Below are 25,364 nucleotides of genomic sequence, written 5' to 3'. Positions count from 1 at the left end.
CACCTGGGTAGTAGCAGCAGTAGTGGTTATTCCACATGCTCTGGATAGAGTGGGTAGTAGTAAGGAGGTTGTGCCTCAGACCCACTTGCTCCGTGATGGGGTGTTTTTGTCCAAAGTTAGCTACTAGAACATGTCGAGTTTGGTTATATAACTGATATATGATATCATCGGCCATAGGACAGGCATACATCATATGCATTTGTTTGTTTTGTTTAAGTGCGCATTACTTGAGTTTGCCTACTTGATAATCTATGCTTAACTGATATATGTTCTGTTTACTGTAACTGTACTTCTATCTGTGTTTTCTTTGTATGTATTGTATATATGTGCAACTGAGATACTCCTTGTCTAGCGAAAGAGTGACAAGGGTAGTTCCACCAGTGTTTTGGAGGGTTGGAGGAAAGAGAGGTTGAGGTGTTAAGTTTAAATTGGACTAGAACCTAAGTACCATAGATAGTTCACCTGGATTTTGGTTTAAAGTATGACTCTAAGTTTTTAATCTGAGTGTCGGAGTTCTAGAATTACCTCTGCCATTTCTTGGACCTTATATATTATTTATGTGGACACCATTACCATGCTGAGAACCTCCGGTTCTCATTCCATACATATGTTGTTGTTTTCATATGCTGGTTGAGTGGCACCTTGCTGAGCGTCTGGAGGTTCCTATAGCAAGCGAAGTTGGGATGTTATATTTTGGGTTGTCGGTTATGTATTTATGTTTATAGGCTCTCCTGTGAGGGTGTAGGGTTTAGGGTTTATAACTTATGTTTAATCATCTTAGAGGCTTTTTAGAGAGTTAGGTGCTTACTTTATGTATGTCGGGATATTTTGGATATGCTTATATACATGTATGTATGTACATTTTCTTTGACTGGCTTTAGCTTCGCAGGTAAAACCTGGAGCTTGATATTCTATACCTTTTGACTCTCTGCTCTTATTTATATATTTCTTTATTTTGCTTCGTACTCAAGTTACCGCTTACGTGAGCAATGCGTTTTTCATTTTGCCACTCTTGTTTAAGCTTTCCTTCAAGCTCATTGTTATAAATCCCTTCAATTATTATTATGTATATGTTTTTATTTTAGAGGTCGTAATACCAGACCACCTCTGTTTTACGACTTAAGCGTAAAGTTCTGTGTGGTAGGGTGTTACATGCGACATTGGCAGAGACTTTCAAGTACACCCACACTTTGAAGGAGAACAAAGAGAGATTTACTGATCAGCGGTCTGCGAATCATTATGTGAGTAAACATCTGATCTTGTGATATAAAGTTTTTAATTAACTATACAGCTGTCATCCTAATCATAATAATATGTGTTACATAAGAGTCCTACACGCAGAGACTGGAGGCCACAACTCAGCAATCTCAACGAAATGAGGAGGACGACAGTGGCTCCACTGCTTCATTCGTCGATTCCAATGCGATTTGGCACAAGACTGCCTTAGCGCTGTACAAGAATTGCATATACGGGTTGATGTTGTTCTTTGCCAGCAGCCTCCGCACCTCCATATTGAGGCCATCGTCCGCCTCTGCTACCAGCTGAGCTGTCGATCCCGAGGAATGCATTAATTTGAGGCTGCAGGTGCAGGAGTTCACCCGGAGCCTTCACAAACAGGCTCAGGAGCTGACCGAGACTCGGAAGAGGTATCAAGAGATCCTCACACGCGTGATAGACACAGATGACCTCAGGCTGAAGTGGAAGGAGCAGCAGGAGCGACTTCAGCAGATGGAGCTCAGATGCGCGCTGGTGGAAGCGGCACTGCTGGTGGGACACAGACATCACCGCGTTTTCCGCCGTCTCAGCAGGACCACGGGAATGACGATGACTACCAAGATATGTAGTGATTAGGGCTTTGTTTTACTGTTTCATTGTAATTGATTTATTTGATTTTAAAATTATTTCAACATTTGATATTTAATATTAAATAATTGGTTTCTATTATTTATAATTTAACCATTAATTGTGTAAAAAATAAATTTAAAAAAAATTAAAATTAAAAAGGAAAAAATAAAAAAAATTTCGTCACAATGTTTTTTTTAAAAAAATTGACATTACCGTCAGATTTATTGAGGGCATAATCCGACGGTAATAATGCGGGAAACAGGATATTGTGGCATCAATGTTACTGTCGAAAAAATTCGTCGATAGCTAAATGATTTTTTGGACAGGTAATTCGTCACAAAATCTGATGATAATTACCGTTGGACAAAAAATTCAACAATAACTAATTACCGATGAAATTTATATCCTCAAATTTTATTTATTTTTCTAATTGTACTCAACGTTCTTTTTATAGTATTAAATAAAATTGTGACTAGATTGTTTTTGATTTTCTTACTTAAATGAAAAACAATTGAGATCAATTGACCTTTTTTTGTGTGTGAACTTATTCTTAAAAACCTAACTAATGTTAGGATATATGATGACTATCGCAACTAGGCTCAATTTTTTCGAAATGGAGCCTGTATGTGAGTTTTGCATGGATATGGAGTTAAGGTGGGTTAGACATGTATGTGGGGCAGAGTTTTGGCAGCTTTTGGGAGAAGAACTCGGACGGTCCGAGTTCTTTGTTTGTGAAGTTGCTAAACTGGGAGACGCACGGTCCGATTTGTGGTGGGGAGGGAAAATGGCTTGTTGCAGATAAATCGGACCCTACGAGATGGCTGAGGTGGAAGAGAACACGCACGGTCCGAGTTGCGTGTAGTGGTTGGAGTCGGACCGTCCGTTTTGGCTAGGGATGGTAGAACCGGTTCATGAAAATGCATGGTCCGATTTGGTTGTTGAATATATTTTTGAATGAAGTTAACCAAGTCGGATGGTCCGAGTTGAGTATAGAGTCTATATAAAAGTGTGCAACGAGTTAGTGTTAGGTTATCCCTCTTCTTCTCCTTCTTATGCGCCGCTTCCTCTGTTTCGTTCTTCTGGAAATCTTTCATGCTTGTTCAAAATCACATAAGTCAGTAGTTAGTGTTATGTTTTTTTTTTTTTTTTTTGTGAGTAGGAGAAATGAGTGATAGAGTACTAATAAAGGTGTATTATTTTGGTCAAATTTTATTACAAACATCTGAAGGGGTAAAATTTATTTGTGAAAATCCAATAGATGTTGTTATTCCTTTTATCATTTCCTTTGAAGAACTCAAAGGTTTGATCTGTGAAAAGATTGATTCTCAGAGGGCAAAAAAAATATCATGTGTTCTATACAGATATCCCGTACCGGTATTTGGTGGGTTTGTCCAATTTCAAACAAGATATGTGACGGACGAAGCGAGCATGCAGGAGATGTTTTCAATGTATATTGAAAACCGGGCGCAGATCTCGTTTATCGAGTTGTATGTTGAGTTTGAACAATCTGAGGCAGACCGAAACATTCTACGGGAAGATTATAATAGTGACAGTGAAGAAGAGTTCGAAAGCAATTACGAATGTGTTGGTGCAGATGGAGATGAAGATCATGGTGAGGGAAATATGGATCCAGATGTGACAGAGGTGGCAGATGCACTCGCAAACGATATGCCGTTTGGGGAGCCTTCATTCATGCGAGTTCTGGACTTGGAAGCCATGCATGTTCCGGAGTTTCCGGAATATATGACTGCAGGTACGTTAATAAAAAATAATTGTCTTTTTTATTTATTTATTGAATTATTTATGAATGAATTAGTATTTATTAACCATTATTTAAGCTTACGTTGATGTCATGTATGTGTTAGACATTGAACCGGTTGACCTGATCCTATGTAAAAAAAAATTAAAAAATAGTAGGAAGTTAAAAAAATAAAAGTCAACATATGTGTTCAGTAACATTTGAAACATATAACGTTATTTTAAACGAATATAGAACATAGAAGTTAATATTTTATTATTATTTACGTTAGGGTCGGATTTATGTCATACTTGATGCAGTTAATATTGATTTAGTATGGTTTTGAAATATATATGTATTTATTGAAATTTTTCCCATGCTTGTTGTCCTGGCAGAAGTTCCTATTGTCGCAGATGGTGAATTTGTTGTTGGGATGGAGTTTAGTTCCCGGGAAGATGTTATTAAGGCAATAAAAGAGTATACCATACGACGAAGCGTAGATTACCGGGTGTATGAGTCTGAGCCTTTGACATTTTATGCCAAGTGTACACAGTATGGGTCAGGGTGTGATTGGCTTATCAGGGTTAGTCTGATCAGCAGGAAGTATTGTTGGGTTATAAGGAGGTATAATGGTAGTCACACTTGTACCAGAGCCACCATTTCACAGGATCATGCGAAGCTGGACTCCATCACAATTGCATCATTATCTTGATTGTCAGCATCCATATCCTGACTACCCTCATTTGTATCCTGATTATCCTCATCCAAATCCTGATCACCTTCCTCCATATCCTGATCACCTTCATCATTATCTTGACCCACAAGGTTTGACAAGTTCAAGTGGTCCCCATATTTTGATCGGTACCAATGCATGTAACTATCTAGTAGATCATGTGAAGGCATCGGAAGCTCAGATAGAATGTAGTTATACCTGTTTGACCAATGCATCACCCATTTTGAATGACTCGGTTCCGTGGCCCAATTAAGATTCTTGGGACCCTTCAGGGTTTCTCCATGCGCCTTCTCTAGATTCCGCTCCTGACTAGGTAGTCCCTGAACCAAACCAAACTGTCGCCTAAATCTATCGGTAGCATGCCACTCGACACATTCAAATGATACCAACGGAACTGTAGCACTCCAAACCACCGACTGCATGTAGATTTCAGGAGGAATGATGTTCGGATCCACCCGATCCACAGCATAAGCAACCCAAACAAACTGGAAAAAATAAAGGAACCTCAACATAACAATCCACAAAGCCAATTACAAAGACAATGCTGTATAATTATGTCTCAGACCCTAAACAGAAAACTAATACTACTTTCATTAAAACATACCTGCCCTTCCTGAAGTTCATCAAATGACTTCCTAAAGTGAGCTAACTTCATATATCTAAATCGTCGGTCACCACGCTCCCAGTTCCGCCACCTATTATGATATATTCAATTACCTCAACTACCATTAAATGAATCATAAATATCAAGATACGGGTACATTCTAACAAATTATTACCTGTTTGCTAGTGGAAAACTTCGAGGTTCCCTAGGTAGCGGCGATAGGTTTGGCAGCCTGATCCAAGCCCAACAGAGTAGAAGTGTTAGTGGACCATCTATTTCCTTGCAGTTAAAACGGGATGCCCGGCATAATGCCCTGTAGAGATGTGCCAGGCATGCCGCTCCCCAACTATACTGACCAATACTACCAAAATCACGTAGCAAGGGTAGAAATTTCCAATGCACTCCTACCCCAGACTTATCCCCAAACAAGATCGTCCCGATCAACAACATAATATGGCACCTCACATACCTCTGTATACTGATATCATCAATCAACTGTAAATTTTCTTTTAAATCACGCAGCCAGGTAAGTTTTATGCAACTAGATCTACAGTCAGACATACGCGGTGCAACTCCAAATTGAAGCAAACACTCTGCCTCCAACGCTTCAAAACTGCTCACTGTCATCCCTGTGACCGGAAGACCATCTGTGGGAAGACCAAGAATCAGAGCTACATCTTCAAGTGTCACAGCACATTCACCAATGGGAAGGTAGAACGTATGTGTCTTTGGGTGCCAACGTTCAATTAGAGCATTTACCAATGCTTTCTGACACTGCACTATCCCAATCTGAGATGCATGATAGAACCCGGTAATTCGCAGATGATCCTCCACCCTTTCGTTGTACCGATCCGGAGGAAGTGGATGGTTACATGTCAACATTCTTGATTTCTACAAAAAAAACATAACAAATTACTAATCAAATTATTAAGAATTGCTAACTTACCATCATTAATTTATTGACTGAATCCTTATACAACTAATTCTCGTAACTTCTAAATTTAACTAGTTAATCCTCAAAAGTATTCATAACTGCTAATGAAACTCATTACAAATACATATATTCCTAATCATAAATCTCAACAATATTTACAACATCCACAATAATATCGAACGTTAATTAATTACTCTTTTGTTAAAAATTTTTTCCCCTGCAATACAAAATATTAATATATCTGTATATGCCATCATTCATGTGTTCTAACAACGCTAATAATTAACTTGCTAATAATAATTACTACAATTAAAATTATTTAAATTTTCTCATAAAGAAATATCTAACATGGCTTAATTAAAAAAACCTTTCTAATCAACTCAGCATTAACACTTTACCACAATAATAATAACATCTAACCAAAATCGATAACAGCTACACTTAATTTCTTAAAAACACATTTAAATAACATTGGCTTACAAATAATAATTATACTACAATTAAATAAATTTATTAAAAATTTACATTATGTACTACTTACTACTACAGCCAAAAACACAAAACTAAAGAACAACAACAACATAACCATAACAAATTTTCTTATCATGATATATATAATTAATAATCTGTAAAAAAATATTTAAATAGAACCTAACAAATATTTAAAAATGAGTCATAACCATTCTATTTATATTCTTCAACTACATATCTCTAACAACTACATAATCATAACAAATTTTCTAATCATGATTTATATAATTATTAATCTGTAAAATAATTTTAAACAAATCTAACAAACAATAAAAAATAAGTCATACTCATTCCATTTATGTTTTTCAAATGCATGTCTAACAACAATATAATCATAAAAAAAATTTTAATCATCATAAATATAATTATTAATTTGTTCAAAATATTTTAAAATAATCTAACTAATACTCATAAATTAGTCATAATCATTCTATTTATATTCTTCAACTGTGTATCTAACAACAATCATAATATTAAAATTTTATATTTTAATAATTATAACTATAAAAAAATTAAAAAATTCAAAAAAATTTCAAAAAATACTTACATAATCAGGATCACTGAGATAGTGAATAATATGAAGCTCAGATCGATCAACATCTTTAATTTTAGATTTTTTCCCCATTAATGTTGCTCCTCCACCATGCAAAGTTCAGAGAAATGAAGAAGAAGGCTGTGAGGGAGAAAGGTTAGTGGGAGTGAAGTGTGGATTCGGATGGTGAGGGAGCAGGGTTTCTCTTTCTGCGTTTATGAGGGGCACCGATTAGGGACTCAACGGGGAAGCGCCGCGTGTCCATTCTCGCAACCAACTCGGACCGTGCGACAACTCAAACCAAAATCGGACGGTCCGTGAAGCGCCCCATCTCGGAGGGTCCGAGTCTGTCACCAACCTGAGCCCCATACAATGGACTCGGACCGTGCGTTTTGTGCCTTGAACTCGGAGGATCCGAGTCCCTGTCCCCCTGACACCACAACCTGGTCACACACCAGCCACCCCTATATCCTTATCATAAACCACCACCGGTACAATATGTAAATTAAAAAGCGTCGCAACTATACGTGCCTTATTCAATTTCTTATATCACTTACTAATGACTATGAGCCGATCAAAATGTTTCTACTCTATCAAATTCTTTTATCTAATCTTAAAGATACCCTCCTTCGTCTTAACTCGAAAGAAACATTATTAAAAAGCTTATTCGATTATATCTGAAACTGCATACCTTAACAATTACTAATAAAAGAAACAAATTTGATCGAAATTGTAATCGATCCGGTCATATTCTTCTGAATTGTCCCTCAATCAATATACCAAAATAAAATCTATTATTAAAATGCGGATTATTGGTCTCACAATTTCAATAATAGTTATTTTTGGAAGTATTTTGGCTTGAAGAATGGGCGGGGAAAGGCACATGATGAAAAGAGAGTAGTGGGAGAGAATGCTTTAGTGGAAGGGTGTGTAGTGTGTTACGGCGCGGCGCACGCATGTGTTGAAGTGGTGACAGTGTGTCTCTGCCCCCTTTTTTTGGGGCTGAAGCCGAGCCATATTGGCCCCTCCACTACGCTTTAAACACAAACACACGCGCACATTCATTTTATCCCCTTTTTTTCTTCCTTTCTTTTTCTCCTACTATTCACTCATTTTTCTTCTTCTTATTTTTTGTAAAACACTATAAAGCTTAATTAATTAAATCCACTTCGTTCTTAGCTTGCTTACTCATCAATAATCATTTCATGTTGTCTTTTTATTATCTGACGGCTCAAACTGCCCTACCAATTTCAGTGTGTTCCCCACCACCACTTCCATGCCCTTGATATTCATTGTCCACTTCCGTTATCTTTAATCATGCTTATTAAGGCTAATACTACGTCTCATGGTAAAAGATTAATGAATTTTATTTACTTTAATTATTGCAGATTATTAATCGGGTCAAAAATGTTCATACAACATTCAATCAATATTGAAATGTTATTATATAATACTTTTATTGCAGGTAGTTTAATAAACTAAAAAACGTAGTGATAATCTGGAAATAAATAATTAGACGAGGTAACATGTATTTGCCAACACATGAACAGTACATTTAAGTTAAAACCTCTAAATACACTATATATTAGGTACATGACAACAAATGATTATATTAGTCTATCTTATCTTAAAAATTTTATTCTAAATAAAAGTATTTTATTATTTTTTTATAATATATGTGAACATCAATAACTAAACTTAATACTCATTTGATGCATGTAGTAAGAACTTTGGTTAAAGAAGGAAAACTTTTAAAAAATATTTTTTATTAAAATTTTATTTATCTATAACAGTTTTAAAAAACAATACCCTTAAGACACAATTACTATACAATCTGTTTTGTTATCGATGATCTTACTGACCACTCATCAAGATTGGGTAGCCCAATTGTCATTAAAATCGAGGGGGTCGGAAATTCTGGCAAAAGATGATTTTTCTTTTTTACAAACTAATTTTACTGACGAACAAACCATTAGTAAAGCTAGCATGTAATGGCGCTAATAATTCTTGCGACGGTATGAGTGATGACTCAGCCTTAGCATCTCTAATTCTACAAATGGCTAAGTCCTTAGTAATAATAAATTTTTACTTTTAATTTAGAAAATAAGTTATCTATGCTATGTGGATAATAAATTTAATTATTTTTAAAAATAAAATATAAAATCTCTCTTTTTTACTTCTGCAAATTTTTTATTTTTCTTATCTCTCTCGTGTCTTTTCTTCTGTTCTATTGAAAAAGGTTGTGTCGCCACCATTTGAAGTTATCATTATCGCCAGTAAATTATATTGTCATCGCAGATCGACACGTCGTCGTCACTGCTGTTGGAATCTCTGTGAAAAGTTTTGGCTATGCTGCCGCTGTCGGCGTCTTTTGTTGTCGGAAGCCGTCATCTTGTCACCTCAATGTGGTTGAGATCCACCGGGCCAAAGATAAGATTGTTGTCCATTTTTTTCGTTTGATGATTGTTTGTTATATTACTAAATTCTAACTCCACCAATATAGGTTTCACTGGCGCCTCTTACCACCACCATGTTTCCACAATTTTGTAGTCACCATCACAGATAATTTTTCTATAATTTTTGTATTTTTTTAATTTTTTATTTGTTTGGGATTTTGTTTGGTATTTTATTAAATTCTTGATTAAATTTTTTAATGAAGTTTGTGTTTAGGGTTTGTTATATTAATTTAGTATAATTAGAAATTAAATAATATTAGGTTAGGTAAGGTGTAATTTAGGTTTGTTTTGAGTTGATGGTATTTTGGATTATTGTTAATTTTCTGAGTTTATTGTTGTCTGAGTTCATTATTATTTTCTAAGTTAATTAGTGTTGATTGTTGTTAAGTCTTTGAGTAAATTTTAACTTGTTAATTTTTTAAGTTAATTATTGACTTATTATTAATTGTCATTAATTTTCTGAGTTTATTGTTGTCTAAGTTAATTATTTTATGAATTAGTTTTACTGAATTGATTGTTGTTAATTTCAATAATTTGTTTGTGAACTTTTAATGAAAAATTATAGACAAATTATTATGAAAAATTATAAAATTTTGAATTTTGTTAATTTAAAAATTATTGAAATTAAATATTTAAAATTATATATTAAATTTTTAATTATAAATGGAGTCGCACTTAAAAGCCGAGTACTCTACCATTGAGTTAGCAACTCCCTCTCCCCTTCCAAAAAAAAAAATAGGAAAAATAGGATACGTAAATAAAAAAAAGATGGACCAACCTTTTCTTTGTCAAGAGTGGTATCCTTTATTCAAATTAAATTAATTCTTTTTTTATTTATTTACCCTTGAATAAAAATAAAATAAAAAGGAACTTCATGTTTGTATCACAGAAAGTTTAACGAACTCACTATTTGCTAAAAATTGTCTCTGTAACGTGAAGAAATCGAATAAATTTAAAAAAAATAAATTTAAGTTTACCGTCGGATTTATCAGGGTATAAATTTGATGTTAACAAACTCTAGAATTTCACTAATTAAAAATTAATATCTGCCGCTAAATCCGTCAATAATTAGCGGCGGATAAAAAATTTGTCAGTAAATAATTATCAGTAAAATTTATACCGTCGAATTTATTCTACTGCTAAATCTGATGGTAAATAGATTATCGACGAATTTTTTTAATAAATTGACAGATAAATTCGATAGTATCCAACAAATTTCTTGTATTGATGGATAATAAATTAATTATTTTTAAAAATAATACACAGCACTTTAGATTGGCGTCATTAATCTAAATCCTAAATCCTAAGTCTGTCACTGGTTGAAAGACACACTTTTTCTCTAACCAAAGTCTGTCGCTAGTTGAATGTTTCACCGATTTCTTCCTCGTCGGAAGTCTTTATACATTTCAAGACCACCATTATATTTTATTTGTATTGAGTTGTCCTTCTATTTAATTAGTTTATTTTTTTTAAAGTATCAATATTTTTGTATATTTTAATGTTTTTGTTTTCGTAACAAGGACGCTCTTTAACTATAGATTTCTGGAATAATTGTTGTTGGTACTGCCACCAACTGAAAGTGATTAACGATACCATAGACGGAGTTTCATAGATTTTTATAGTTAGATATGTATCTGTTAAAAGTTTTAATGTTATTAAACCTCAATTTTTTAAAACTAATTTAATATAAGTGTAAGTAGTTTATAAATTGAAACAAATTTAATTTTGCAAATATTGTATATTTAGAACATAATTGTAGAATTTAAGGTGGAATGATTTTTATAAAAAATGTAGAGATTTTTTTCATTTGCTCGATTTGAGAATTGTTTATTTTTGTTCTGTTCTTGATGTGCAAAATAAAATAATTAGAATGGTTAGATGAAAAGATAATTACAAATTTTATGATGGTTAGTTAAAGAAAAAATTTTATTCTTCTTTTTTGAGAGATGTTAAAATGACACTCTTATCTCCTCTATTTGTAAAATGTATATTCTTCTCTCTTATAAATTTTAAAAAACCTTATTTTTAATCCATTTTAAATTTTTTGTGTTAACTAATGTTAGCTTTATCCATTTTTTAAGAAAAATAAATTCTTTTTTACAAAAATATTCTTTAGAAAAAATTTTATTTTTTCGTCATTAAATTTTACTTACCAAAATATCCTTTAATAAATAATTTTTTTATTGATTAAATTATATTTTTACTAAAATATTTTTTAAAAAATTAATAATTAAATTATTTTTTCTAAGATACCTTTCAATAATTTTTTAATTATTAAATTATAATTTTATCAAAATTTTTATTAATAATTATTTTTATATTTTATTATAAATTTTTTGATATCAATATATATTATTTTAATATTAAATAAATTTTTTTTACCACTATTAATATGTATAACAATTAATATATATTGAAATATCAAAAAATAATTTTGTCAAGATTTTTTATTTAATATTAAAATAATATATTGATATCAAAAAATTAATAGTAAAATATAACTATAATTGTTAACGAAAATTTTGATAAAATTATAATTTAATAATTAAAAAATTATTGAAATGTATCTTATAAAAAAATTTTAATTATTAAATTTTTGAAAAAAAAATTTAATAAAAATATAATTTAATCAATAAAAAATAATTTATTAAAGAATATTTTGATAAGCAAAATTTATGACAAAAAAATAAAATTTTTGCTAAAGAATATTTTTATAAAAAATAATTTATTTTTTCTTAAAAAATAAATAAAATTAACACAAAAAATTTTAAATGGATTAAAGAAGTTTTTTAAAAGTTATAAGGGAAGAGAACGTATATTTTATAAATAGAAGAGAGGAAAATGTCATTTTAGCATCTTTTAAGAGAAGAAAGTAAAATTTTCTCTTATTTAAATTGTTTGATGTGAAAAATAAGGTGATTAGAATTGATTAAGGATAAGGATAATTAAATTGTATGATACTTATTTATATATTTGGTATAATATAAAAAATTTAACGCACTCAGATTATTGAGATGAAATTTGAAAATTTTAAATTTTTTATTTTATAACTATAAAACTGACTTTAGCAAAATATTTAAAACATTTAAGTGAAACTTGGTAAATACTTAAAGAGCAAAACTTTTTTTCCAAATATATGTAGGGTGAAAATTTGACACTAATGCATCAAAATCGACCTTGAATATTGAATAAAGTACACATAAATACGAGGTCGTTGGAAACCATTGTTTAGGGTTTGAAACCATGCATCAATAATATTGATGACTATTTGTGAAATTTGTCTTGTTTACATCATTTTATAACATTATTGATATCTTATATTTATATTGAATTTATTTGTTTGTATTATAATAATTATTACAAATTTTAGTTCTTAATAATTAATAAATATAATAATATTTTATTTTTATAATTTATTTTGTTATGTCAATATAATAGGCAGAAAAAATTACAGATAAGTCGCTCCACCTACGAGTAGACTGTCTATAAATGAAAATAAAAAAAATTGTTAATTAATAGTATCAACTTGATTTTGTCTTTGGTATAATAATTATACATTTTATTTATATTTTAGCGTTAATTTTTACTAATGACTATAGAGCGTCGTAATAATAGTCGAATTATATTTATAAAATTTGGACCTATGAATTTTTACAGATCATCAGTAAAATTAATTATTAAGACTCTCACTAAATTCTAAGTATTTTTATAAAAGTTGTTAGGAGATCATCAACTCAATTATTTTAGTCTAATAATTTAACCACATATTTTATCCTATATTTTTAAATATTAATAACTAATTAATAAAATAAATAATAAATTCTAATAATTTCTTGATTCTTATAGCTAGGAACAACATGCTAAAAAAATAAACTGTAATAATTATTAGGAAGATAGGCATCCTTAAGTTTTCCATTAAAAAAAATGGAATCATGCATGTTTGGCTTGCAATTTTAGGAGATAATGTAGGACCTCTTTAGGTATATCCAAGTGGTGGTGTTGACGATGGATCCATCCTCACTCCTCAAAGTCCCCCCGTAGTTTAGGGCTACAAAAAATAATAAGGAGAATGCATTAATTATTTATTTTAGATGTACTTAAAGTTTTAATTAATACTACACAAACCACCAAGTTGTCCCGTTCAAACAGGGATTTGTCGGCTAAGTCAGGGTTTCCCACTTGCTCACCTCCTCATAACACTCTTCAACTTCTCTTCTTTCTCATTTTTCTTTTCTTTTGCACCCATAATAATAAAATTTTAACCTCAAAATAGAAGATTTCGTGCCCACTATCGAAATCCCTCTTTCGTCATTACCTTATTTAATTCCTTCTTTAGTTACCCTTCTTTTTTTTTTATAGTCAATTACATACATACACATATATTGATTTAGATTTGATTTAGTATTGTTTTTTAAAGAAGTGTTTGTGTCCTTATTTTACATTTAGTAAATAAAAAAAATTATATATTTATATTTGTGATTTTTAAAAGATAAGAGTGATTTTAAAAATATTTAATGTGAAACTTTTTAAATGACTTATATTTATCAAAATTAAAAAATTTAATATAACCTCGTATATTAATTAATATCTAAATTAATTCTTACATTAATATTTATTATAATATTTTTAAATTTTAAAAACTATTTTATTAAGTACACTTATTGTTGTTTAATTTGTACTTATTGAAGTTATTTTTAATTTAATTTACTAAATATAAATACTACAATATTTAAAAAATTATCTTTTCAAAAATAATTTTATAAACTATTTTTAAAAAATAAAAATTTTACCAAACCAAGTTAATTACAGTTGACTCAATTATGTTTAAGATATAGAATTTTGACTTATTAACCCTTACTTTTAAGTAGTTTACAAGATTCATCATGTATATGTGTCTGTATTATTGGTTCATACTAATATATAAATAAATAAAACTATTTATTGCCTATAAATAGAATCTTTTAATGTGAGAATAATTATAAAGTAAAAATATGAATTTCTAATCACTTTTAGATATCTATGATTACGTTCTAAAATATGCGAGTTCTCAAAATGATTTAATATATAAGTTATAGTGAAATTATTTTTCTTGATAAAAAGAGATAATTAATGTCTTTTGTCCGCATTTTACAACTAACCCTTATTTTAGAGAGTGTTTTTAATAATTTGTTATTGTAAAATTTAAAAGTGAAATCATACCAAAATATCAACAAAAAAGAGTATGGTCAGCACCGATTATTAAAAATACCGTATCAACTATATTTTTATTCTTCTAATTTTTTACCATTTTCTTTGTCAAAAAGATAAACTTCTTATTCTATTTCTGTTTATTTTTTTAAATCACATTCTTACCCTTTTTTTTTTGGATGGAAGGGTACTCAAATGTTCATTATTTATTTCCAATGTTGACTTGCAAAAGTTGACGTGATGAGGTGGTTTCTTCCAATGAGATGTAGCCGTCTAGATTGGTCAAACCCACAAAAAATAGAGTATATTATAATTATTACAAACGTGTTTTCACTAATACTCCTAATTCCTAATAAGCTTTGTGACTTAGTGGGGGAAGCAATGATTAGTGAATGGATTTTGATTTTTGACGCCACTAAAGTCCTTTCCCATGAACGATCAAAACTCGGAGAATGTTCCGTTCGTGCCCTTCAAATGGGTCCCCTTTTTTCCACCTCCATTTTAATTTCATAATGCTTTAAGAGAAAAAAAAAAATTAACCCATCGCATGTGTGTGTATGACAAGGGGGAAAATAATATGTTTTCTATTTTATTTTATATTTTTTTTCTTTTATTGGTTATTGATATTCATTCAACTAACTAAAGTTCATCAGGTTAGGTAAGCAATTAAGAACTTGATCTTTTCCTTTATTATTAGCTTGAGTCTTGAGTTGATATATATATGCTACAAAAGAACATAAATAATGGAAATTTTCATGATAATATGTATTGGTTTCTTTGATAATTGCAAAGAGAAGATCATATTAATTAATTAGTGTATTAATTCTATTAGGATTAAGTTACTATTAGTTATATATATAGTTAACTGATTCTGGAGTTGTTATATTGGTTTAACTTCTATATTACTTGAAAACTTAGGGTGCATTTTGTTTTTAAAATTTTATAAAAAAAATAAAAAAAATAAAAATAAAAGTAAAATTTTATTGTTTTTTATTTTTTTATAAAATTCTAAAAAAATCACTAAAATAAAAATATAAATCAAATTTTCTCTTGGTGCTCTATTTCCTCCAGTACACACATGTACAGGATTTTCACAATAATAATATTAATAAAGATATTTCAACAAAATTATTATATTATCATTAACGTTATTAAAGCTATTTTATTTAGTTATTTATTATCATTATTATTGTTATTATTTACAAAATAATAAACATATAGTATTATTGGCCCCAGTGAAACATTTACAATTCTTCTGAAGGGGACATATATACCCAATTAAATTCCGTTATGTCATGGGGGATTCAAGTCTACGGTTAAGAACCACTACTCCTAATCATACATAGTGATCTATTTGTTAGTTAAATTATATTATTTAAAAATATACAAAAATCAGTTTCTTCTTTTTGTGTGACGAATCAAATAATATATGTATGGTCATATGGGAATTAAAAAAATGTAATGATCAAAGAGACCTAGTGGAGCATTTTGCTATAGGGACTTTACATGATCATGCTTTGTGGCCGATAAAAGGAATAAAATAAAATATATATCCACATAGGAATCTTGAACAATAAAATATATAAATGAAAGATGAAAAGGGGTTTAGCCCCTCATTGGTGGTCATACATCAATGAATAAGAAGCTAAGACGCAAAATGCCTTTTTATGTGTTATGATAGGGTTGGTGGAGTTGGGGTTGGGGGAGAATGAAGAATGAAGCACTTGATTCCTTCTTTTGATTACTTATTAGCTTTTTCACTTTCATGCAAGCCAAAGGTCATCTAGCTTAGTAGTAATAATTAAAATCCCGTGACGCATTCGTGAGGTTAGGAAAAAAACAAAAGCATCAAATGTTAATAACTAACTACTCTCACTAGTCACTACATTACATTGCTACAATCAATCTTTTCAATTATTGTGTTGGATTGGTGGATACCACTCACGGTTAAAAGGCTTCTATTCTCTTATCTTCTTTTAATTTATGTTTTTTTTTCTATTTTTTTATTTTTAATTTGTTTCTGGCTGTATGTAAATCAAAACACACAACTCAAAGGACTTAAAATTCAATTAATTTAGTTTTTAGAGTAGTATGAAGCATCACTAAATTATATATAAGCCAAAGTTATAACTCAAATTGAATTTCTCATCATGAGTATAGTCCTTCATAATTCCATCGATCTAATTCACATAACTATGTTAATTTTTTTATATATATTTAATAATTTATAATACATCTAGACCTAATGCATATTTAAATAATCAATTAATAAATATTTCTCTCTCTATATAATAAGAAGTTAATCAAATTTCTTACGTTGATGACCTTAGCTAGTTAGCTTATTAATTACCAAGAACTCTTTGCAATAGGAAGCTCAAGTTAGATATATACAAGGTAAAATCATTTAGTCTAAAAACTAGGATTATTAATACATAGAAATATAGCCCCAATGATACTATATATGATTTTATTTATCATTATCACAAGTCATCCATAAGTATTTAATTGAATCGTAGCTCAAATGAGCAAATACGTAATTAAACAAGTATTAGGTTTATAGCATGGACCACGCACGGCACCCATGTTCTGATATTATCTCCAATTCCTGATATTTTAATTTATGGTACTCATTGATTTTATCGGTTAATAATGATATTAGCATTGGTATTAGGTGGACATAATCATTTGCGGGTAAGTTGTCTAACTATATTGGATCAAATATATCCTTATATCATATTATAATTTACATTGAGTGAGCTTAATTAATTTACCATCCAAAAACTAACTCGAGGATTAAGTTGAGGGATGTCTTATATAGGTAAATTTTTTAGAGATTATTTTATTAAGAGATTTATGAATTATAATATCTGTTTTTGTGTAATAAATCTGAAGAGATGTATAACTCGTTCGGTTTAAGATTGAGTTTGTTTTTTACTTGAATTGGATGAAGTATACGTCGATTTAAAAAAAAAAATGGCAGCGATAATGGACAACTTTTTTTGTATAATTTTTTTTTATAGAGTATTTGAGTTTAGACGTGATATAATATAATTAACTGATTAATTTATTCTCGCAATTTTTTCTTTCAATGTTATCTTTAAGTTGATTTTTATACGATGCGCTTTGTGTTTTATTCAAAAGATATTTGACGTGACTAATTTATAGAGTAAATTGTTTCTAACTATAACGAATTGTAGTTTTCATTTCTTAATTAACTTTAAAAAGAAGGGATTTGAAATCAAGGTATATAAATTTTTTAGTGTATATATATATATATATATATATGGGTGCCTAAGGGTGACTAAGGAGTTGACCAGCCATTGAAGGAATGACGTGTGGTATATATATATATGGTGGAGTCTCTGGTGACTAACAATGGGTGCCTAAGGGTGACTAAGGAGTTGACCAGCCATTGAAGGAATGACGTGTGGCAAGTCGGTTAAGTAAGGATAGATGGCTGCTATGCGTTAATATGTAATTAGGCGAATGTGAAACGCCGTAAATGTGAAAAGTTTACTGTGGATAAATGCAAGGTGTAAAACCCGGTTAACTAACGGCTAATTAACCCATAAATGAGAATTTATTCTAGAAAGCCTAAAATGTGATTTTTTTGGCTATATGTGATAGAGGAGATTGAGACGAGAATTTTAGTACCAATTTTGTAGAATTCGGACCAAGATTGGACCGAACGGGCCAAACCGGGCCAACCGGACCCAAAGTGGGCCCTTGGCCCAACATAACTTAACCAAAACCCTAGTTTTCAGCACTCTCTCTCCTCATTTGTTACACACACAAGCTGAAATGGTGGAGAGGAAGGGAAGAACATTCTCTCAACTCCTCTCTCTCACTTGATCTTCAAATCACCATAACTTTTGATCTAGAGCTCCGATTGCCGCCCCGTTTGCGGCCACGCGTTCACCGCGGAGAGCTCTACAAAACCCATATAATCAATTTTGAGGTAAGCCACACCTTGCTGTTCGAAATCTCAGCCCCTATTTTCGAGTTTCATGGGTTAAATGTTGAGATTTTGGGTTCTTTGATGTTATAGGACCCAACTCTCTTGAAGGAGAAGGTTAATCTTGTCTCCTTGGACCTTGGAGGTGGTAAGATTCTCAACCCTAGTGTATTTTGTTGTTTTATGATGTTTGGGTTTTGAGATGTTGTGTATGGGTGTGATGGTTGTGGCTTAGGTTGTGTGTGTGGATATTGGAGCTTGATTGGTGATTTTGAACAAGCTTGGAAAGGGCTTGGTGGTGAAAAATCTGCTCTTGAAGGTGTTGAGGCCTTGTGAGCTTGAGGATAAGTGGTTTAGAAGTGCTCCGGTGGAGCTTGGGAAAATCGGCTAAGGTATGGTTTCGGTTTCCCGTATCTAATATGTAATGTGGTAGGAAATACTTAGGCTAGAGGCCCTAAGATAGGCATTGAATGGTTGATGTTGTTGAATGATTGAGATATATGATGTGGTCATATATGTGATGATGAGTATTGATGCCTTGATAGTATGATGTATGAGAATATGCATGTTGAGATATATGCTTAATGATTGGTTATGGTTGAATTATGGGTGAACCATGTTGATGGTGAGTATGATGTTGATTGTGTACATTAATGGTTTATTGGAATTGGTGTTGTTGAAACTTGGCATGAGGAATAGTATATGATATGTCAATATGTTTGGGTTTGAGCCACTTGGGTGAAGTGGGCTAAAATGATGAGATAGTGATTGTGTATTTTGTGGTAATGTGTCAATGTGTGAGTTGAGGAGGCTTGATGTTGAATTTGATACATTTTGAATTGATTGATTTCAAAGAAAGGGGATGAAATTGGCATGTTTTGATTGACTTTGAAAGGAGTTGAAAATGGTTTGTTTTGAAAATGGCATATTGTGGTTTTGTATGAAAATATGGTTTTTTTTTGGGCATACTTTGACGGGACATAACTTGGACTACGGATCCTCGTTTTGTATCAAACCTGTTTAGAAATGAAATTGGATCCGGGATGTCCATACCGTTCGAAGAACGGGTGAAAAACGATTTAAAATGAGGAAGTTATGTCCGTTCGAAGATTGGGGTTCAAATCTGTAAATTCTGCAGCTTTTAACTTAGAAAATTTTTAGCAGAATGAACCCTTGCGCGTGGGCGCACCTGGCGCGTGCGCGCCGATCTTCCGAGAAGTGCCATCCACGCGTATGCGTGATGTGCGCGGGCGCGCCGATTGTGCCGCACCCAATGCCCGGTCATTTTCCCGAGAGTTATGCCAGAACCGTGCCTGTGTTGTGCCTGGGGCACGAGAACACCCGCGCGTACACGTGGTTGACGCGTGCGCGTCGATTGGCAAGTTTTTAACCCACGCGTTAGCGTGCATGACGCTTGCGCGTCGATGAAGTTTTGAGGCCACCCACGCGTGCGCGTGGAGTGCGCGTACGCGTGGCCCTGTTTTCATCCCAAAGTTGATTTTTGAGTTTTAAAAAGCCAAATCTCATACTTCTAAGCCTCCGATCTCACCATTCATGTCTTAAATCATCCTACTATGCCTAGCTATTAGTAAGGGGCTAGTGAATGTGATAACTTGCAAGTGAAGCAAGGGAAAAATGTATGATCAATGAGGATCAAGATGATTATGTGAGATGCGGAGGATGGTGGTGGAAGTGTTTGTTATGCCATGGGCCGAAAGGCTATAATTGTTAATGAAATGGCTGGTTATGGATTTAACCATGAGCCGGAATAGCTGTGTATGCTATGAATATTGGCTGGTTCTGGATTGAACCGTGAGCCGGAATGGCTGGTATGGATGTTGATCCATGGATGAGAATTCATGCATGTTGATGCTGAATTATTGATAATTGTGAAATTGCACTTCCACTATCTGAGTACGAGTTTCCTTGGGTAGTAGCAGTGGCTAGCCACCACGTGCTCCAGGTTGAGACTCGAAGCTCTGTTAACCCTATGTTGTAAGTGTGGCCGGGCACTGTGAAAGGCCCGGATGAGCTCGAACCCCCATAAATATTCACCAGTGAGGGTGAAGGATATGGATCATGTTTATGATCACGTTTATAACGAGTATAACTCGAGTTTGGGGATGCACGACAGAGGGACAGTCCAATGGTTAGCGACCAGGACTTGTCGGGTTGGCTCTATAACCGACAAGATGATATCATCGGCCACTAGGGACAGGCATTCATCATATGCATACTATGTGAATTGTTTGAGATTGCCTATTTGACTGCATATTACTTGCTAATTGTCTAAATGTCTTAACTGCTACTATTTGTATATTCTTTGTTTGATATATCTGTGTTTGCTATATTATACTCCTGCTGGTGGTTGGGAGGTTTGAAGGAATTGGAAAGGGAAGTATTAGTTAGACTGAAGAATCTTTAGTCATATGCCCTTACATGGTTTAGCTTGTTTATAAGCTTTGATATTATCTGGAGGGAGTTATAGGATTGCCTTTGGCTTTCCTCTATTATTATATATTATATATGTGGAAGCTTTTACCATGCTGGGGACCTCTGGTTCTCACCCATGCGGATTTTGTGGTTTTCAGATGCAGGACGTGAGGTTTCCCGCTGAGGCATGCTGGAGACTTCTATACTTGCGAAGATCCTTTGTTCTCGGGGCTATTTTTGGTTTATATGTTTGTTTAGATACTTTTATCTCCATTAAATAATACAAACTGTGATGACTCCTTTTATGGGAGAATTTTGGAGAATAGGTTTTATGTATTTGTGTCCCTTTGGGTTTCCTTGGGGTTTTCCTTATTTTATCATATGTATATATTGTTATGCTCGGACCGGTTATCTTCGCAGCCGGATCTTGAGTCTTGATATTCCTGTTTTTGACACTCTCTTGTATATATATAATCTCGCGTTGGTTTATCCTTGTGCGTTACGTTATCGATCGGAGTGTTGCGCTTTTGAGTTGCGGTTTTTGTTTACCACTTTTTCTACAAAGGCTCCTAGTTATAATCAATCATTCATACTACTATACGTACTAAATTTTTATTTTAGAGGTCGTAATACCTTGCCATCTCTGAATTATGACTTAAGCATAAGGCTAAGTATGGTAGGGTGTTACACAAGGCCAAAAAGGAATACTGAGAAACAAAATGATCGCCGGCCGGCAACATTACCATCGTGGGAAGCAGCACCATCGCAGGAAGCAGCACCGTCGCAGGAGGTATCACAGGGCAACTACAGAGGCGCTGAGATCGATGGCTATAGAGAGCACGACATAGCCACATCCATGGATATGATCCTAGAAAACGCGATGAGAAGGACTGGACGGTGCAGCAACGGTAAGCAAGGAAGGGGGTGGCTCAGAAGTGACGACATTATCTTCAGCTGGATCTAGATCGAAGGAACTGAGGGCGGCGATGGCACCTGAATCTTCTTCTTAACCTTCGAAGAAACCAAGAGGCAAACCAACCCAACAACTTCCAAGAGCGGTGGAAGGAAATCGGCGAAGGCCATCGCATGAGGCCAGCGCGGCAAAGGAAAGGAGTACCCCGAACCATGCTGCGTTAGGTGACGGCAGAAAGCTTTAAGCAAAGAAGTCCAGGCCGGCGGAGCACATCGATCCTGGAAACAACAGAGGTGGAGGCGCTGTCTTCAGTTCATTGCAGCATCGGGCATGAAGAAGAACACTGAGGACGTCAAGAGTAGGATCCGGGTCATGATGACAACCTGTTGGACTTAGACGTTAATAGGGTCGGGTCGGGACATTTGTTTGCCTGAAGATTCAAAAAGTTTCACCGTTGCTTGTTACTCTCATTTACCTTGTTACCTCATTTACCGTGAGTCAAATTACTCTCATTCAAGTCAAATGAACCCACGTGTCTAATTCAAATTAGTTGGTCTATCTTAGCCACCTTAGCCAGCAAATCCTTACATTCACCATAGACGTCACCTATATATATATATATATGTATGTATGTATGTATGTATCCAAAATTTTCTTCTAATTAGGGAAGAAATATTTTGATTCTTAAACAATAATGTTGTCATTCTTACACAAACTTTTTAAAATAATTATATTGGTTTGAATTTTAATGCCAAAGAAGCATGCATATGGCAAAACACAAAATGGACAATTGAAAGAAGAAGAAGAAGAAATTCTAAAGTTCACAACGCACAAAAACCATATTCTGTCTCTAACAATAATAAACATAGTTGAGAAAAAATAAAAGACATGGTTGAACTCCCTTAATGGGAGGTTATGAAGGATTATACTTTATACCCGAAGCTTAGTTTTGGAGTTTAGGAATATTACACTTTTAATAATTGTTGATGGATGACTACACAAATAAAGTGTGTGTTATTAAGATAAGAGAAGAAGTAGTGCCTGAATAGTATGTGTGGACCCCATTGATTATAGGGTATAGAAATTGACCTCTCTAATTTTAGGGACCCAAATAATAACAACACTCCTAATTTAATTTAATTTTTGATAGTTGACGAAGATTGGTCCCCTGGGACACTGATAGGAGCCATTTCTATCAAGGCTATAAATGGCTACTAACCCAAACATGCCTGCACTAAATTTCATGATGAGATCGACCTTCTTCCCTTCTCATCCATGCCTGATAGTTATGTGTGTTTTGGACTTTAACTTGACCTTCATTACAAACAAAGCTTTTTATAATTTAGGATATTATGTCAACGACGTTTGTTAATGTTATTAAAAAAATGCTTTATATTTATTTTATGTATTTAAAGGTTTAAATTTTGTAGTTTTTTTTGTTTTTTATTGCTTAATATTGGGTATTCTTAAAATATTATTTGTCTGTAAAATCTAAAAGCATATAGGTTTTTTCACCTAATAATAAGAATATTCTTGTAGGAAAAGATAAATTTCAATTAAGAGCCTTGAGAGCTTGTTCATTTTAAAGCTTCATATTGGTGACAGTGCCAAAATAGAATTAGGAGTATACATGATTTGGTTAGTCGATTTAGATTGGGTTAGAGACTTTTTTGTCAATGGATCTGACACTATAAAAAAATATATGCTAAATTGCACTCATAAAATAAGTTACAGTAGCTTAAAAAACTAATGCAGCAGCTTCGTGTCCTGTTATTAGGTTGTGACAGTTTTTACAAAATTGTTGTTACTTGAGAAAATAATGCAGTACTTTTTGTTAATTCTGCAATTTACGACAGTTTAGAATGCCAACAATTTGGGAAGTCAAAATTAAAAAAAAAAACCCTTGTGGGAGTTTGACCTACAAATTAGCAACCAGAAATTATTTAAAAAAAAACACAACAACCGACCCAGAGCTAGGGGTGTACATAGGTCGGATCGGATATCGAGTATATTCGCATAATTGAATTTTCTCTTTTTAATCATATTTTTATGTAAAAAATCCAATAAAAATGTTTCTTTCACACTTTTAAACCTATTTATTCCTAAAATAATTTTAATCAAATTTTTTTAAATAACAAAAATAAAATAATACAATATATAAATAATAACTACTAACTAAAAGATACAAGCAAGTAAATACAATACCAAACATTCTAACAAATACTTCCAATATTAAGTGAAGATAATAAGCACTAAAATACTAAATGTCTTATTTAAAATAAAACAGCAACACTATAACACACTATAAGTCTAAACAATCTACAAATATTTAAAATAAAACAATCGTAAAACAAGTTGATCCCTTCTTAAATCAGCAGCCATCAGATAATTTCAGCAATCATGTATTCCTATTAAAAAAATACCAATTGGTGGAGTAGAAATGCTCCCTACCTTAGACCCACTTGTATTGTTTATAAGCTTGTTTATTAGCTATTTGAAGAACACAATCCTACAAATAACATCTCACATAAATCATATAAACATAAATCAGAACAGAAACATCTCACATAATTCATATGAACATTAACAGGAGTAGAACTCTTTAAAAAAAATAATAACAGTAAGAGCATTATTCACAAAATTCAAATGAGTATATTAAAAAATTATCCGAAGTTCTGAATAATGATTCAACAAAGCAAAGGATGTTGATTTCGAAAATAGAAGATGGAGTTCAGGAGATATGGCAGAAATTGAAAATGAAGGAGGTCGAGAACAGAGGTTGTCAAGACAAGGGAGTTAGGGGACGAGAATGCCAACGAGAATCATGAACCATGAACCACAGTGAGAGAGGAAGCAGCGATGACTAGTGAGAACGTGACGAAAGGGACGAACCTGACTACGCAACTTCGTGAGGAACAGTTCCGACAGGAAGCACACCACGAAGAGGGAGGAACATTAGGAGATCTCTGGCGAGTAGCTTCAGACAGTGATCAGGAAGACGAAGACGAAGACAAAGTTGCCGATGGATGGTTTGGTGTCTCTGACTTTGAGGATGGGTGAGAAATTGAGGGTGAATGGTTGGATTGATTGTAGCTATGGGTGAATGATTGACTGGGTGAGAGATTGGGGGGAGAATAGGTGAGAGATTGGGGTCACAGCACCGTGAAGGAAGGGTGAAGTGTACGAGAAGTGTGAAGTAAGATTAGGGTTAGGTTAAGGTGGTTGAGAAACTAACATATATATATTTAATTTTTTTTAATTATTAGATCCGCGGATCGAATACGCAGATACAGAGCAAATATTCACGATCCGATCCTTAAAGGGTGCGAATCAGATCCTATTTGATCTGATCAGTTTGCAGATTGGATCATATCCACAATTTTCGTATCAGATACGTATATTTACTGCAAATCTATAAATATGATTCGATCTATGAACACCCATATCCAGACCTACATTAAATCAAACAAGCATCTTGCCAACTTTTCTTTGTGGAACAGAGA

At 32.7% G+C, this 25,364-nt stretch overlaps 1 protein-coding gene across 1 annotated transcript; it reads right to left on the bottom strand.

Moving 5' to 3' along the window:
- Positions 1-5,091: 5,091 nt before the first annotated feature.
- LOC130963285 (serine/threonine-protein phosphatase 7 long form homolog) lies at positions 5,092-7,010 on the bottom strand. The gene is made up of 2 exons (XM_057889417.1): positions 6,933-7,010; positions 5,092-5,811 (listed from the first exon to the last, which is right to left on the bottom strand). Exons 1-2 carry the CDS (start codon positions 7,008-7,010, stop codon positions 5,092-5,094), a joined length of 798 nt encoding a protein of 265 aa, XP_057745400.1.
- Positions 7,011-25,364: the final 18,354 nt, after the last annotated feature.

The sequence above is a fragment of the Arachis stenosperma genome, chromosome 2 (assembly GCF_014773155.1).
Source record: "Arachis stenosperma cultivar V10309 chromosome 2, arast.V10309.gnm1.PFL2, whole genome shotgun sequence".
Taxonomy (NCBI): Eukaryota; Viridiplantae; Streptophyta; class Magnoliopsida; order Fabales; family Fabaceae; genus Arachis; species Arachis stenosperma.
This window is presented reverse-complemented; position numbering and strand designations above follow the sequence as displayed.

Excerpts from the sequence above, each read along its gene's own strand:
- LOC130963285 (XM_057889417.1), bottom strand. The coding sequence starts at position 7,010 with ATGGGGAAAAAATCTAAAATTAAAGATGTTGATCGATCTGAGCTTCAT. Across the intron at positions 5,812-6,932 it reads ATCTCAGTGATCCTGATTAT|AAATCAAGAATGTTGACATG; the intron begins GTAAGTATTTTT and ends TTTTTTTTGTAG.